The sequence below is a fragment of the Cyprinodon variegatus genome, unplaced genomic scaffold (genome assembly GCF_000732505.1).
Source record: "Cyprinodon variegatus isolate N-32 unplaced genomic scaffold, C_variegatus-1.0 Scaffold858, whole genome shotgun sequence".
Classification (NCBI taxonomy): domain Eukaryota; kingdom Metazoa; phylum Chordata; class Actinopteri; order Cyprinodontiformes; family Cyprinodontidae; genus Cyprinodon; species Cyprinodon variegatus.
The window spans coordinates 306,256-319,334 of NW_015151311.1; the positions used below are offsets into that span (position 1 = coordinate 306,256).

Here is a 13,079-nt window from a genome sequence, read left to right on the forward strand (position 1 = left end):
ACTGCACCTGCGGCGCTGACTCGCTCCGCCATATTTTTTTTCTTCCCCCGGATGACGGCGGCGGCGGATGACGCATTAATCGCGCGACACAACTAATCAATGATGAAATTCGTTGCCAACGCTTTTAAAAGTCGATTTTTATCGATTTTATCGATTCGTTGTTGCAGCCCTAGTGACAACACATCCTTCCGTCCATCGATTGCTTCCCACCGCTTCTTTTATAGGACCACAGGTTCAGAGTAAAAATGACTGGCTCCCTCTCTATAGCTTATTGAAGTTTCTGCTGGCAACCTCTGAAATGCACGCAAAAGGTCATGGAAGAACCCCTTCACCTGCTAAAAGGTCAAGATGAAGCCACAAAGCAGCCAAGACGGTCTTGTTGTAATCCAGTGTCGCTGATCGGAACTACCCCCCTCTGAAGACACACCCCTCCGACGGAGGTTTTAAAAGGGCCAGCTTCCTGCTTCAACGTCCTATTTTGGCTGTGGCTCTGTGCCACGTTAATACCTGTATTAACCATACATGTAAAAGGAGGTTTATTTGGCCCCCAGGAACTTGGGGCCCTAAGCAACTGCCTAGTTTTACCTAATGGTAAGTCCAACCCTGGGTATAATACTGTGTGACTGTAGCTAATAAAGGTAGCATTATATTTTAACCTGTGGTCTTTTGTGTTTATTTTACACAGTGAACAATTTATCACTCAGGCTGGATTCACTCTTTCAGTAGCATCCGAATGAACAGAGACACATTAATTGGTTTGTGGTAATTTAAATTTATGAGAATTTAAATTTGTGAAAGACAACTGAGAAGTGGTGTTGAACTGCTGTAGCAAAGAAAACATCTTGTAGATGGAGATGGTCTCTGACTAAATACTATTTTTGCCTAGATAAACTGGTTGAACTTGCAGCCTTCTTTCTTCTTGTAGTCCCTCCCTGTGGCACCGCAATGCTGCGGTAAATAGAGAGCTTTACCTTTTAGCTCTCTCGCCACCACAACAGACCAGTGCAGCGTCCGCATTATACCAGCTACACCGGTCTGTCTATCGATCCCCCACCTCTATCTCCTCTTACCTGTGAACAGGAGCCCAATAATACTAATCATTCACTTGAGGCAGACACTCTCCTCCAAATTGTACTTGGTCAAGTACAATGACTTTGGACTTGGAGGCCATTTCATTTGACGCCTACCATACTTGGCCACTTTCTTTAATGCTATGGAGGTGTTACATTTGGTTGGATTCAAACTCAGAAAACCTCATATAAAAGCATAATTTCTGGTTGGTATCCTCTAAAAACCCCTCCTCAGAAAGGCCAGCTCTGTGATTTGATGCACCCTGGACTCTGTGCTGGAGGTGGGAAACAAATGGATCCTAAATAAAATAACATCTTTGTAAGGTAATGTCTTCCACCTGCATGAAGCTGTTGCAGAACTGGAGAGCTCCTTCAGTGACAGACTGCTGCATCCAAGTGCACCAGGGAGCGTTATTACAGATCCTTCCTCCCTGCAGCTGGAAGGATCTATGAAAATCAATGTTCCGAAACTCCTCAGTAAGTTGTTCCATTCATGCTGATGTTTGCACAGTTTCTGTCTTAGTCAGTTAAATAACATGCTGCTGTCATTTTGCACATCTTTGATGTTTGCTGCTATTTACAAATAACCATTTCCGTAACAAAGTCCAAGGCTGTATATTGATTATTTACTCTCTAGATAGAGCATTTATATTGTAAACACACTGTACAGTACAGTACTTATTTATTTTCTTAAACCTTGCACTTATTCAGTTATTTTATACACTTTCTAATGTCCACATAGTCTGAATGCTATAACCGTTTCCTGCTGTAATACCACAATTTCCCCATTGTTGGACAATAAAGGGATTTTTTTATTCTAAACCCCTGCCTTTACATGCTTTAGGGTTTTCTGTGCGTGGGTGATCCCAGAGGCTGTTTTGTCATGGTTTTAAATGCCATTTGTCAGGTCTCCAAAGGCAAACAGGCTCTGGGTAATAGGTCAGACAAAAGGGCTTCAAAAAGCCCTTTTGAAGACTATAAAATTGAGACATAGGACATCACCCATTGCGGCAGAGATGGGACCTTACCCTGGAGCATGGCCTTGGGTTGATGTTCTTCGCTGGGCCTGGCCCAGAGTAGTGAAGCAACGCCTTCCTCCAATGGTCCCACCACCTGCAAGGGGAAAAGCGAGGGGCCCATGCAAAGAGGACTGGGCAGCAGTCTGCAGAGGCGACCTGATCCATTAACTCGTAGACAGGCTACTCTTTATTTTTCTTAATTTTTTAGTAATTAAAGCTATAGAATCTCTTAGGGAGGCTGAGAAGTGAGATTCCTTAATATCTGGAACACAATGTCTAGCTTTTAAAAACATTGGACCACCAACCCTGTGCTATAGCTGTTGTCCTGGTCATCATGCAACACACAAGATGCAAATCATCTACAACATGTCCAGGATTCTCAAAAGCCTCATCATCTGGGGACAAATCTGTGTATTTTATAGCTTTGTGAACTAAAAAAAAAAAAAAATCCTGCTTAGCAACTTCTACGATCTGATGGCCTTGCCTTCCCCATAGTTCACATTCAGTACACTCAGCGTGGGACATGGTGAGTGGAGTGATCAGAAGGACTTTGTTTGTATAGTGTTCCCGTCCACCGTTCTTTTGTAGAAGCAGAGCTTCACCTGATTCATAACATAAAGAGGGGTGAGTGAAACACAGACGAGTTCCTGTTCATCTTGATTCAGAGCTTGTCTTCAGTGGCTCTAAATGGTGGGGTAAATGGCATGGGATGATGTTGGCAGCGGTGAGCTCCAGAATGAGGCTGGAAGTGTTCCCATTGTGAACTGATGACTGATTGCTGATTGATACATTGACTGCATTTGATTGGGCATCATGAGGAGGACCGGGGAAGCCGGCCTGATTACAGAAAGGGAAACAGTCTTCCTGCCCTTATTTGTGTGCGTTTCTGTGAGCTGTGTTATTCTGTTTCTACAGCCAGCAGGAGTAATTTGGAGTGGAGCGTTGTCAGCAGCTGGAGTTTCATCCCAGTGACCCTGCATGCAACTGCACTAATTAGAACCAGCACTTACAGGGTCTTCATATTTTCTTCTCCCGTGTGAATAAAGCTCCTTACGTTCTGAGATAACACTATGAGGACCGAAGGAATACTATCCACTAAACCGATAAGTTTAGATGGCATCCTGCTCCCTCCCTCCATCCCTCCCCTCCTTCCTCTTCACTACCACAAAGAATCAACAAACATCATGTATTTCCTCCGGCGTCCTAACATCATCCATAATGTACCACATGGTGGCTTGAGCTCTGCTCCTACTACTATCCCCAGTAGTCATCAGTAAGTGTAAATCCGTGGAGCTGCGGCTTAAGTGCCTCAAAGAAACACATTGTGGCTTCAAAATTCAGTTGGATATCAACCTGTTAAAATTGTAGGGAAGTCATATATAAATGTCAAATCATTCATGTACATATACTCTTTATCAGATGTACTATCCCAAAATTTTGAAAATTTCAATAAAGAAAAAAAAATCCTATTTTAAAATCTGTGTTTTTTTGCGTTATCTAATGCAGGCCAGTTGGTTATAGTCAGCTTGTACACCTAAATTCGGCCAATCATTTATCAACGATCATCTGTCAATCAGTTTTTTTCGGTCATAGCCTCTTGATTCATATTTCGCAGCTAATATACGCAACGGTTGAAATAAGCACCATTGAGTTCCGTCCCAGTGTTCACGGGGATGGACGTCTGTGTCTTCAGCAGACGTAGAGCTAACAGAACTGGCAGCGTTGCGAGGCAAGGGCTCAAACATGTACGGCTGTAAGCCTTCTACACCAAACCAAGCTTCTGCCGCCCTGGCGTCCTCTTCTAGCCTCGTGAGACCATCCTGATCTCGCGAGCTTTCAAGATTTCACTCGCTAATCAGTCTGGAGACTCCGTTGAAGAAAATTTGGAGCTGTTCACCAAACGAACGAGGGTTGAGGTGTGACGCAACGAGAAGCGCGACAGTTCAGTCTAAAGAACATAGCGTTAGCATGGCTATCGAGCAAATTTTATCGGAATTACAGAGTATTTCTTCACTGAAAGAAGAGCAAAACACTGCTCTGGAGGCTTTTCTCAGAGGAAAAGATGTTTTTGCTCTTCTCCCGACTGGTTTCGGCAAGAGTAGCCTGGCTGTTAGTAAGTCATATGCTTCGTTGATCTGATTGGTTTATTTGGCCCGTCTATCACCAACATAGGCCAATCAGCCAACCAGTATTTCCGCCCCTTCCGAAAATTACTTCAACCGAAGGTTTCCAGATGGATATGCAGAGCAAATCCATCTGGCGGAGTCAGGTTAGTCCTCTTCCACAACATCTTCATCCCCGCTTTCTTCCTCTAAATAAAAAATGGATGACGGAGGAGACTCCTCCACGACCTCCGACACTAAACTCTCCTCCTCTTCCATGTTTCCTCTGTCCATAGCGTTCCTTGACAGTGTCGTTTCTAAGTCACCAATTTAGTGCTACCTGGTCCCAATGGAATTTCCCAATGGGACGCTACTAGCACTAAGTTGCTAACTGGTTCGCAAGATGCCTCTGAGAAAACGGCAACAATCAAACTTGCTTGCAAACCTTCCGCCACAACAATCCCGCCCCCTTGATAAACGTTAATCACATTAACTTTATTCATTCGTGTAAAGTCATGCACCACTTTGGAGAATTCAGAAATGAAACACTTGGAAAGGATGTTTCCCTACAACTTTCAGCTAAATATTTCTCCCTCTTTAGCGCATTTTTTTTATTTGCACTGTGCTACACATGTTATCTGGTTTAGATGCAGATTTTTGTTTTGTTGAAGAGCAAAAGGCTGCTATGAAGGAAGCTCTTTCTGCCCCTGCAAGGTGTGCAAAAATGGCTCAAAAGAGTATTTATACTATTAGATTTTTTATTAGGCTTATGACCGCTGACTTTGGTCTGTTTATTCAGATTTAAGGTTATAAACAGTACAAAGAGATGCATAATTAGAAACTGGAAGTAAAACATTTTTTTACTGACAAACTACAAATTATTAAACAGAAAATCCATTTTTACTTAAATATCTTTTACTTAAGACCTTCCTTAATATGCGTTTCCAAATTTATGCAATCAATTAATTTGTTCTGTTAATTTGATAGCGTTTCAAATATGTGTAAACTACAATGTAAAAGAATTTTACTTTCTAACAATTTCTGGATTAAATACTTCAGTAAGAAATACACTATTATTTCATTATTTTTAACATCTAGCAGTGAGGGAGGCTTCAGGACCTTTTTTCCTGGTCTCTTTCTTGATACAATTTGAGGCTGGTAGTTTTTTCAAATTAGAACCCGATTCTCTCAGCTAATGCACATAATTAAAAACAAAAAAACTGAATTAAAAGCTAAAGTAACAGCAGTGAAAGTATAGCTGCATGCTGCTATCTCAGCTAAGTAGTTGTCCTGCATTTTTAGTGTTTCTTTGCACAATAAATCATTTTTAGGAACCGCCCAGCTCTCTGACAGTTCAGACAGTCTTCACCTCCTACTGAAGATGCTGGTTTGCCATGTTGTCTGGATCTTTGTCACCAATCAGGGTTGAACGGAGCAGGTAGATTGTGGTAGAAACTGCAGTTATTTAGTTCAGTGAGTTCAGCTGCTGCTTCTCTTGCTGAGAAAGGAGCTGAAGCAGGGTAGACATGTGATGTCAGGGGGCTTCTGTGAACATCTCATTATTCTGAGATCGCAGGATAGACCAGGAACTTCACACAACATGTCTTTTCTGGGTTATGGAACGCCTCTGATTCTTCTTCTTGGAGACCTTCCCTGAGGAGACGAGGATACCTGCTTTGTCCTGGATCTGTTACCAACATGTAACTTTGATCCTATTTTAAATGTTAATCCTTGAAAACATTTAGAGTAGCTTTGCTGATAAATAAAAANTTGTCCTGGATCTGTTACCAACATGTAACTTTGATCCTATTTTAAATGTTAATCCTTGAAAACATTTAGAGTAGCTTTGCTGATAAATAAAAAGATATTTTTTTATCCTGTTCCTCTTATTTTTATGTTTAATTATGTGTCTTAGGACTGCAAAGGCTGTTTGCATTTCATGCAGTGTTGTTTTAGTCAATGATGACAATGAAGAAATAATTACGTTGACCCTCATTTTTTTTATCACGATAACAAACTCTGGCAAGCTAAACGAGGATCTTCAATGAACAAAACATGACTAGTCATAGGTTTGAGTTTTAGTCAACGACACAAGACTAAATAAAAAATATTTGGTCAGACGTTTAAACTGCATCATCGTGCTGTAATCAGGTACATCAGCTTATCTTCATTGATCCTGCCGCCCAAATGACGTACAGAGTTACGCATGCTGCAGGAGCACAGATGGATCATGGCAGCGGCAGGGTCTGAGAAAGTAACCAGGATTGGTCCGGTACTGCATGTTCAATTCTGACAAGCTTTTTATGCAGAAATGCGTCTTTGTGCGTGGATCTCCCAGTCTGTACTTGACGCTCCACTCCGATGGTTTGCTCTCAGCAGTATGGCTCTTCCATCGCTACTTAATAAACTATATGTGGTTGATCATCCTCTGCCAAGCGTAAAAAAAACCCCTTACTATCAATATTTTATTTCTTCCAGCTCACAAGAAGTGATACTAAACATTCTTTAAGGAATCCCTAAATTATATCCAAAGAAAATATTTGATTGCATAATGTTTATTTTCGGATAAAGAACCAGATGAAAAGGCACGTTGATCTTTGAATATTTCTCTCCCATTGTTCTCTGTTCTATTTATTTAAATATAATGTAATTGTTTCCTTGTATTGTCATTAAAACATTTTATATGTTTCCTTTGAATATTTCAACATTTTAGTTAGAATATTCATTCAGTTTAGGTCTGGATTGCCATGGCAGTGTCAGGCAATTATGTAGGTTTTCGTTGTATTTTTTTTTATATCAGACCCATTTGAATTTAAATCTTTGACCCCTTAGCAGTGATAACTAAGGTGCAAATTCTCAGAAATAAAGCCAAAATTGCCAAAGTAGAAAGAAGAATGTTTTAGTTCTTTGCTTTTTTGGAGCAATAAAGATTTTATTGATCTGTGTGTAATGCATTATTCAGACTAGATCAGGAAATGTTTGCTTTGGGATGGAAACCTTGTATGTCTAAAACCATTCCTTTATTGTACATTTTGTTAGCTTGTCTCTCTGCTATATTAACCAATATGATGTTTTGAACTAGATCTACTATTTTCAAAGNTCTGCTATATTAACCAATATGATGTTTTGAACTAGATCTACTATTTTCAAAGCTTTTGTGAGACACTTTTTTGTAAAGTAGGGCATTAATTCATTAAAAAAAGTTGATTTGAATTATAAAAATGAAAGTTTTCTGTCAACAGCAATGATGAACTGCACGGCAGCATTCTATACCCAGCAACTGTAGCATCTAGGCTAGAGCTGTGAGTGTGGTAAAGGATCTGGCTGTTATTCGAAATTGTAAAGGTTAACTTTCTTTTGCAGCATAAAACTGACTAAAACTAGACTAAAGGATTTTAAGTTTTAGTCGACTAAAACCGACTATCACATATCGTAATGACTACAATGCGACTAAAACTAATAATAGTTTTCGTCCTAAAGACTAAATCTAAGATGGCTTTCAAAAGCAACACTGATTTCAGGTTGCTGTTAGATAACATAATCTGCAAACTTTTATCACATAATTAAGGCAACGGGATGTTTGAGGTGGCCGTTTAATGGCGCATACGTCACCACATTCTGAGCCTCTGAAATAAAGAACAAAAACAGCGGGTGGATATTTTTTCACCCTAATCTGATTTCACCAACTTTTATTTTTTTTAAAATAATTTTTGCTTTTAAATTCTTCTTAGAATTGAATGAGAAACTAAATAAGTCCATCTAACTTCACTAATCTCTCATGTCAGCTCAGTTTTAGAAAAATCCAGGCTGTGACCAAGCGCTACAGTTTGATTGAGTGTATGTAGGAGCATATAAAGTGGCGGCGCCTCTGATTCAGCTGTAAGGACAGCAGGTATCTGGAAGTAGAAGCTGTCAGTGCATAAAGAAACCTTCTTTTTGTGACGGTTTGCTGGTTTTCCTGCGAGGCTCTTGTCCCTCACAGTGTTTAATCTCTGCTGGGACTCTGGGTTTCACACTTTTTGGAGACATAATGAACTCCTTGGGATTAAACTCTTAATCAGCTGTTTTTTCTGTGTTTTTATTAATGTTTTAGGTTAATTTCCCAGATTTTCAAGTTGAACGTTGCTTCTTGTCGAGCCTAAATCTTTGCTGTTTGTTTGTTTCCCAGCCTGGTATCTGGGCCGGATGGAGACTAAACCAGCTCACTCCGGCTCCTAGCAGTAAATATTAAACACATGCAGCTGTCACCTTGAGACAACTGTTTGCTGTGCAGCTTTTTGAAAAGCTGCTCTGTTGTTTAGTCATGGCAGTAGAGAATAAAGTAGAGGAATGCTGCAGAGAGATTGTGGAGATACAAACACGTCAATAGAGTAGATAAAGGTGCAGGACGGGGACGATATATTTTGGAAGCTGTTGGCATTTCTTTCTGTGTTTATGTTGAAATAAAAAAACATGAAAATGGAGGTGAAATGAAGGAGAATGCTTCTTTATTTTCTTCACGTCCACTTATATGGAGAGAATTTTGTTGTATTTTTGCTGCAAGCATGAATATGTTTTATGAAAGGAAATGTAACAAAATTGTTCAGAAATAAAATTTTAAAAACATTCTAATTGAAATATGGTTTACGGTCTTCTTCAAAGTTCAGTTTTTCCATTTTCCAGGAAAAACTGATGGAAAAATATTTAAATTTTTTTTTATTTGATTTGAATATTTAATTTGTTCAAATTCTATTTTTTCACATTTGTTTAACAAATTTTAATGTTTAAATGTATATCTCTAAATTGATGTTTTATAAATTGAGTTTTACAAACTATTAAAAGTAAACTTAGCTGTTTTCTCAGATTTTTTTATTTATTTTTCCTTTACTTTGTTTTTGAAATTATATTTTTTCTTTTATAAAAATGTAATTAATTTTCAGATTTTATTTTTTCAACTTATTTTTTTCCAGAGCGAATTTTACAAATTGCATTCTACACATTTTACAGATCACATTTCCTCCCTTCTGGAGAGGGGTATCCTCAGGTGATGCTTTTTTATTGGTCTGCAGACGTTAGCAGCAACATTTCTATCAGGCTTTAAGTGAAGAGAATGGAAGCTTTAAAGCACCGTTTTAAAAGATTGCAGTTCATGGAACTCGATCTGAAAAAGAGATATATGAAAAAATAACAGTCAACAATAAAACAAGAAAACACATTTAAAATTAAAAAACAAAATATGGAAGGAAAATTGAGGGGGGGGGAACTAAATAAATCTAATAGAACAGCAAGGTTACTCTCAAACCATTTATTAAAAAGCTCAAAGTTTAATTTCTGCATTGCATATTTTTAAAGAAAAACGAGTGGCCATCATTACTTTAAGAAATGAAGGTCAGCCAGTCCGAAAAATTGGCAAAACTATTTGAATGAGAAGGTATGTCCAAAGATAAACTTAAATGATTCAGAAAGAGCCACATGTTCATTGGCACTCAGAGAAGGTGGAGGATATGTATGAAAAAAAGAAACAGAATACATGAACATACATGATCTAGATGCCTTGATAATGTTTGGATCCTTGTGAAACGGTTTTCGCAGGGAGAAGTACTTCCAACTTTCTCTCCTGCAATATTAATCTGTTAGAAACTTTTTTTCATGCCCAAAGTGCTGCCTTACCTTTTATATGTAACAGAAAGGCTGTTGCCTTGCTGCAAAGAGGTCCTTGGATACAGTTTGCATGTGCATATATAGGTCCTCTCTGGGTCTTTTCTAATTCTTATTTGATTTGTCGTACAAATACCTAAAGATTTATCCAAATAGGGTATTTTTGCATAATCCACTCAGAACAAATCCTGGTGAGAAACCTGCAACGTTCCAATGTCTTTACAGCCGCTAATAACCACCATTGATTTGCTGATGAATCTTAATATAATAAAAGCATCAACATGTTACATAACTACAGTGTTTTTAATGCCAGCAATCAAATGTTAGATCTTACTAGATTGAAAATTATTGATTATAAATTTTTAGAGAAGGAATATAATCGAGTTTTTAAGAATTACTGTTGGGTTATTGGTGTCTTAAATTGTCCTTAGGACTGTGGCTGCCCTGCAACAGACCCTCCTTTATGTCACTCAGTATTTTTGTTTTTCCCTCTTCTATAATGCTCACTCAAAATAACCACAATTATTCTGTATTCTCCAACCATTCCTTTCTTCCTCACCACCCAACCTGTTAGGGAGCTTGCTCCATAGATGACCGCTCCCAGAGCTTTTATCCTGGCGGGGCTTTCTGTCATGCCATGAGTTCAGTGGGTTCTTCTCCTCCCAGGGCTTACCTCTGTGCTAGCGAACGCTGATCTGTTCTAACGGCAGGTTTCTCTCTCTTACAGCTCTCCACGAGTTTCCAACCGACTTGTTCACAAACAAAGCGAGAACTGAGGGAGCTGTGGCCCTACATGTGCTCTGTGTAAGTCCACTAATGATAACCACTTAAGACCGAATGATAGAAGAAGTCATTGTTTTCACAAAACCTGCAGGAAACAAATGTATCTCTCTCCCTATTTATGTAATATATGTATATATAATTGTTGCTTTATTTTATGTTAGCTGATGAACGATCGTACGAATGACATTTTTTCTAGCATCTTCTCACCAAACATTCAGTTACTCAATGAACAGAGTATGGGACATTAAGTGCAAAATGTAAAGTGTGCATGATGTAAGTATTTCTACGGATCAGCAACCTCCAAACCTGCATTTGGCTCTTCGAGCCAATCACAGATCCTCTTCAAAATTTTAGTTACAGATCATGTAGAATGGTAGCCTAACGTAGTCCTACTCAATTCTAGTCAGAATATGAGTCTGATGCTGCTCCATAGAGCTGTGATTATGGGGCGTGTTTCGAACGAACCAGGAAAAAAAATGCCTCTGCACTCAATTGGATAGACCTACAACCAATAAGAGCAACGGAGTGCGTGACGTATGTTAAGCTACGCATAGTTGTTGTCAACAAAAATCAAAGCGTGCAGTTGCACGCCTAGAATAAGAAGATGAGCCTTGATCGCGTTTCTCTGTTCCTCTTTTAAAATTAATTTGCTGTCGATATCTTCTAGAACAGACCTAATAGCAGAATCTACACACCTCAACTCTCCAGCGGCAGCCATTGTTGTTGTCACCCAAGCGCGCTTTGGTGACGTGGTTGATTACGTTACTGTTGATCATCTGTCCATCATCGTATAAAGCCCGCCCAGAAAATTTGATTGGCCCGCCAGATATTGTGCGAGCATACTCGCGCTACTATTGAGCAATGCCAGACCGAACTTCCCGACCTCAAACGTTGTGGGCGGGACTAAGTTCGGAATGGCACCCAGGCTAGTAGAATGGAGCAGTTTTTAAGAAATATATAAATAGATTTATATATAAATACAGAACTAAAGCAGTTTTATCTATGTGCTTTTTCACTCCAAACTTAGTAGGGAAAAATCACGTGTACATCACTAAAGCTAGTTATCGATTTGTTATTAGTCAATTAAGACTAAAAATTATATAATTAAGTATTTTGAAGACAGTAAAGAGGTTAAACCACCTGGTTCTCTGTCATATTTTGTGGGCAAAGTGTGGAATAAAAACTTCTGATTCTCAGCTTTCTCCAGTAGCTCTCTCACACGAAAATGTCACACAGAAACTTAATAAAATGCTGTTCTTTAAACCTTCATTGGTGGATAAAAAAGCCCTGTGCTATTATTTGCGTATTAAAATACTCCGATCATCATATAGTTTTTACATATACCTAAAAATAGAAAATGCAGCTTAATCTAAAAGTCCCACTGTTACCATACAGAACTTTATTAAAGGCATGTTTAATTGTGTATGAATGTATAACAGACTGAGGTAACATGTTTAAACCATTGGCTGTGAAAAAGACATGAATCAAATATAAAGCATCATATTTTTTCTAATGTAATCTAAGGGCGTCATTTAAATTTTGTCCAGTGGGAACCATAGCAGACATAGAGGGTGATTTATGCAGTGATTGGTCCGTCAGGGAGGTTAGAAGTTTTTCATCTGAGTTTTAGGAGGCAAATAGACTCTTTTGTTTGGTACAAGATTGGTTAGGTTTTGGTTATGCTGCTTTAACACGTGTCGTGCAGTCTGTTTTTAACGCAGGACATCCACCTTGAGGGAGCCACATCATGCAGGGGATCCTGTCAGACAAAATTTTTATTAAGTCCAGAAATGCAACCTTGCGCCGCATGATATACACTGGGAAAAAAAGGGATTTAAACTTAAAGTAACAACCACAACGCTTAGAAGTGAGAGATGTATTCTGGAAGGACACCAGTGTCCTTGTTACAGTTAAAATTTGTTTTTTATAATAGGGTTTGAAGATAAAAAGAAAGAGGCTTCTCAGTTGGGCTTTCTATATTTGGTGAATAATTTAAAAGGAGAAAACTCAGGTTAAAAACCTGTATCAAGTGGATCTTTTCATCAGATGAAGGGCTAACTATTTTGATAATATGCTGATTTAAAGAAACAGTGTTATTTGCTTGTAACAAACTCCATATTTAGCTGCATAAACTGACAGATCTCCACCTGAATGGCCTCTTTTCCTCGATGTTGTGGCACACTCCTTTAGTAGTTTTCCATCTGTTTGGCTCAGATATGCTTTTCCCCAGTTGGTGAGAGATTCAGATGTGTTTTCAAAAACAGATGACTCTTCATTTCTCACTGAGTCGTGACTCATTACTAAACACAATTAGAAACGTTCCCTTCTGTTCTCAGGCTTTCAACAAGCAAGACTTTGAAAACATTTATTAGTTCAATGTTTATGGAAATTTACTGAGGCTTCTTGGTTGTTCATATTTCTTGCTAGATGGATGGATGGATGGATGGATGGATGGATGGATGGATGGA

At 38.8% G+C, this 13,079-nt stretch overlaps 1 protein-coding gene across 1 annotated transcript in view; it reads left to right on the top strand.

Moving 5' to 3' along the window:
• Window positions 1–13,079, top strand: part of slc24a3 (solute carrier family 24 (sodium/potassium/calcium exchanger), member 3) — a gene marked incomplete at its 3' end in the record, with an annotated part of 81,008 nt that overhangs the window by 42,212 nt on the left and 25,717 nt on the right. The window contains exon 4 of the mRNA XM_015397370.1: window positions 10,556–10,632. Coding sequence (XP_015252856.1) covers window positions 10,556–10,632 — 77 coding nt within the window. The remainder of the gene's footprint in view (window positions 1–10,555; window positions 10,633–13,079) is intronic.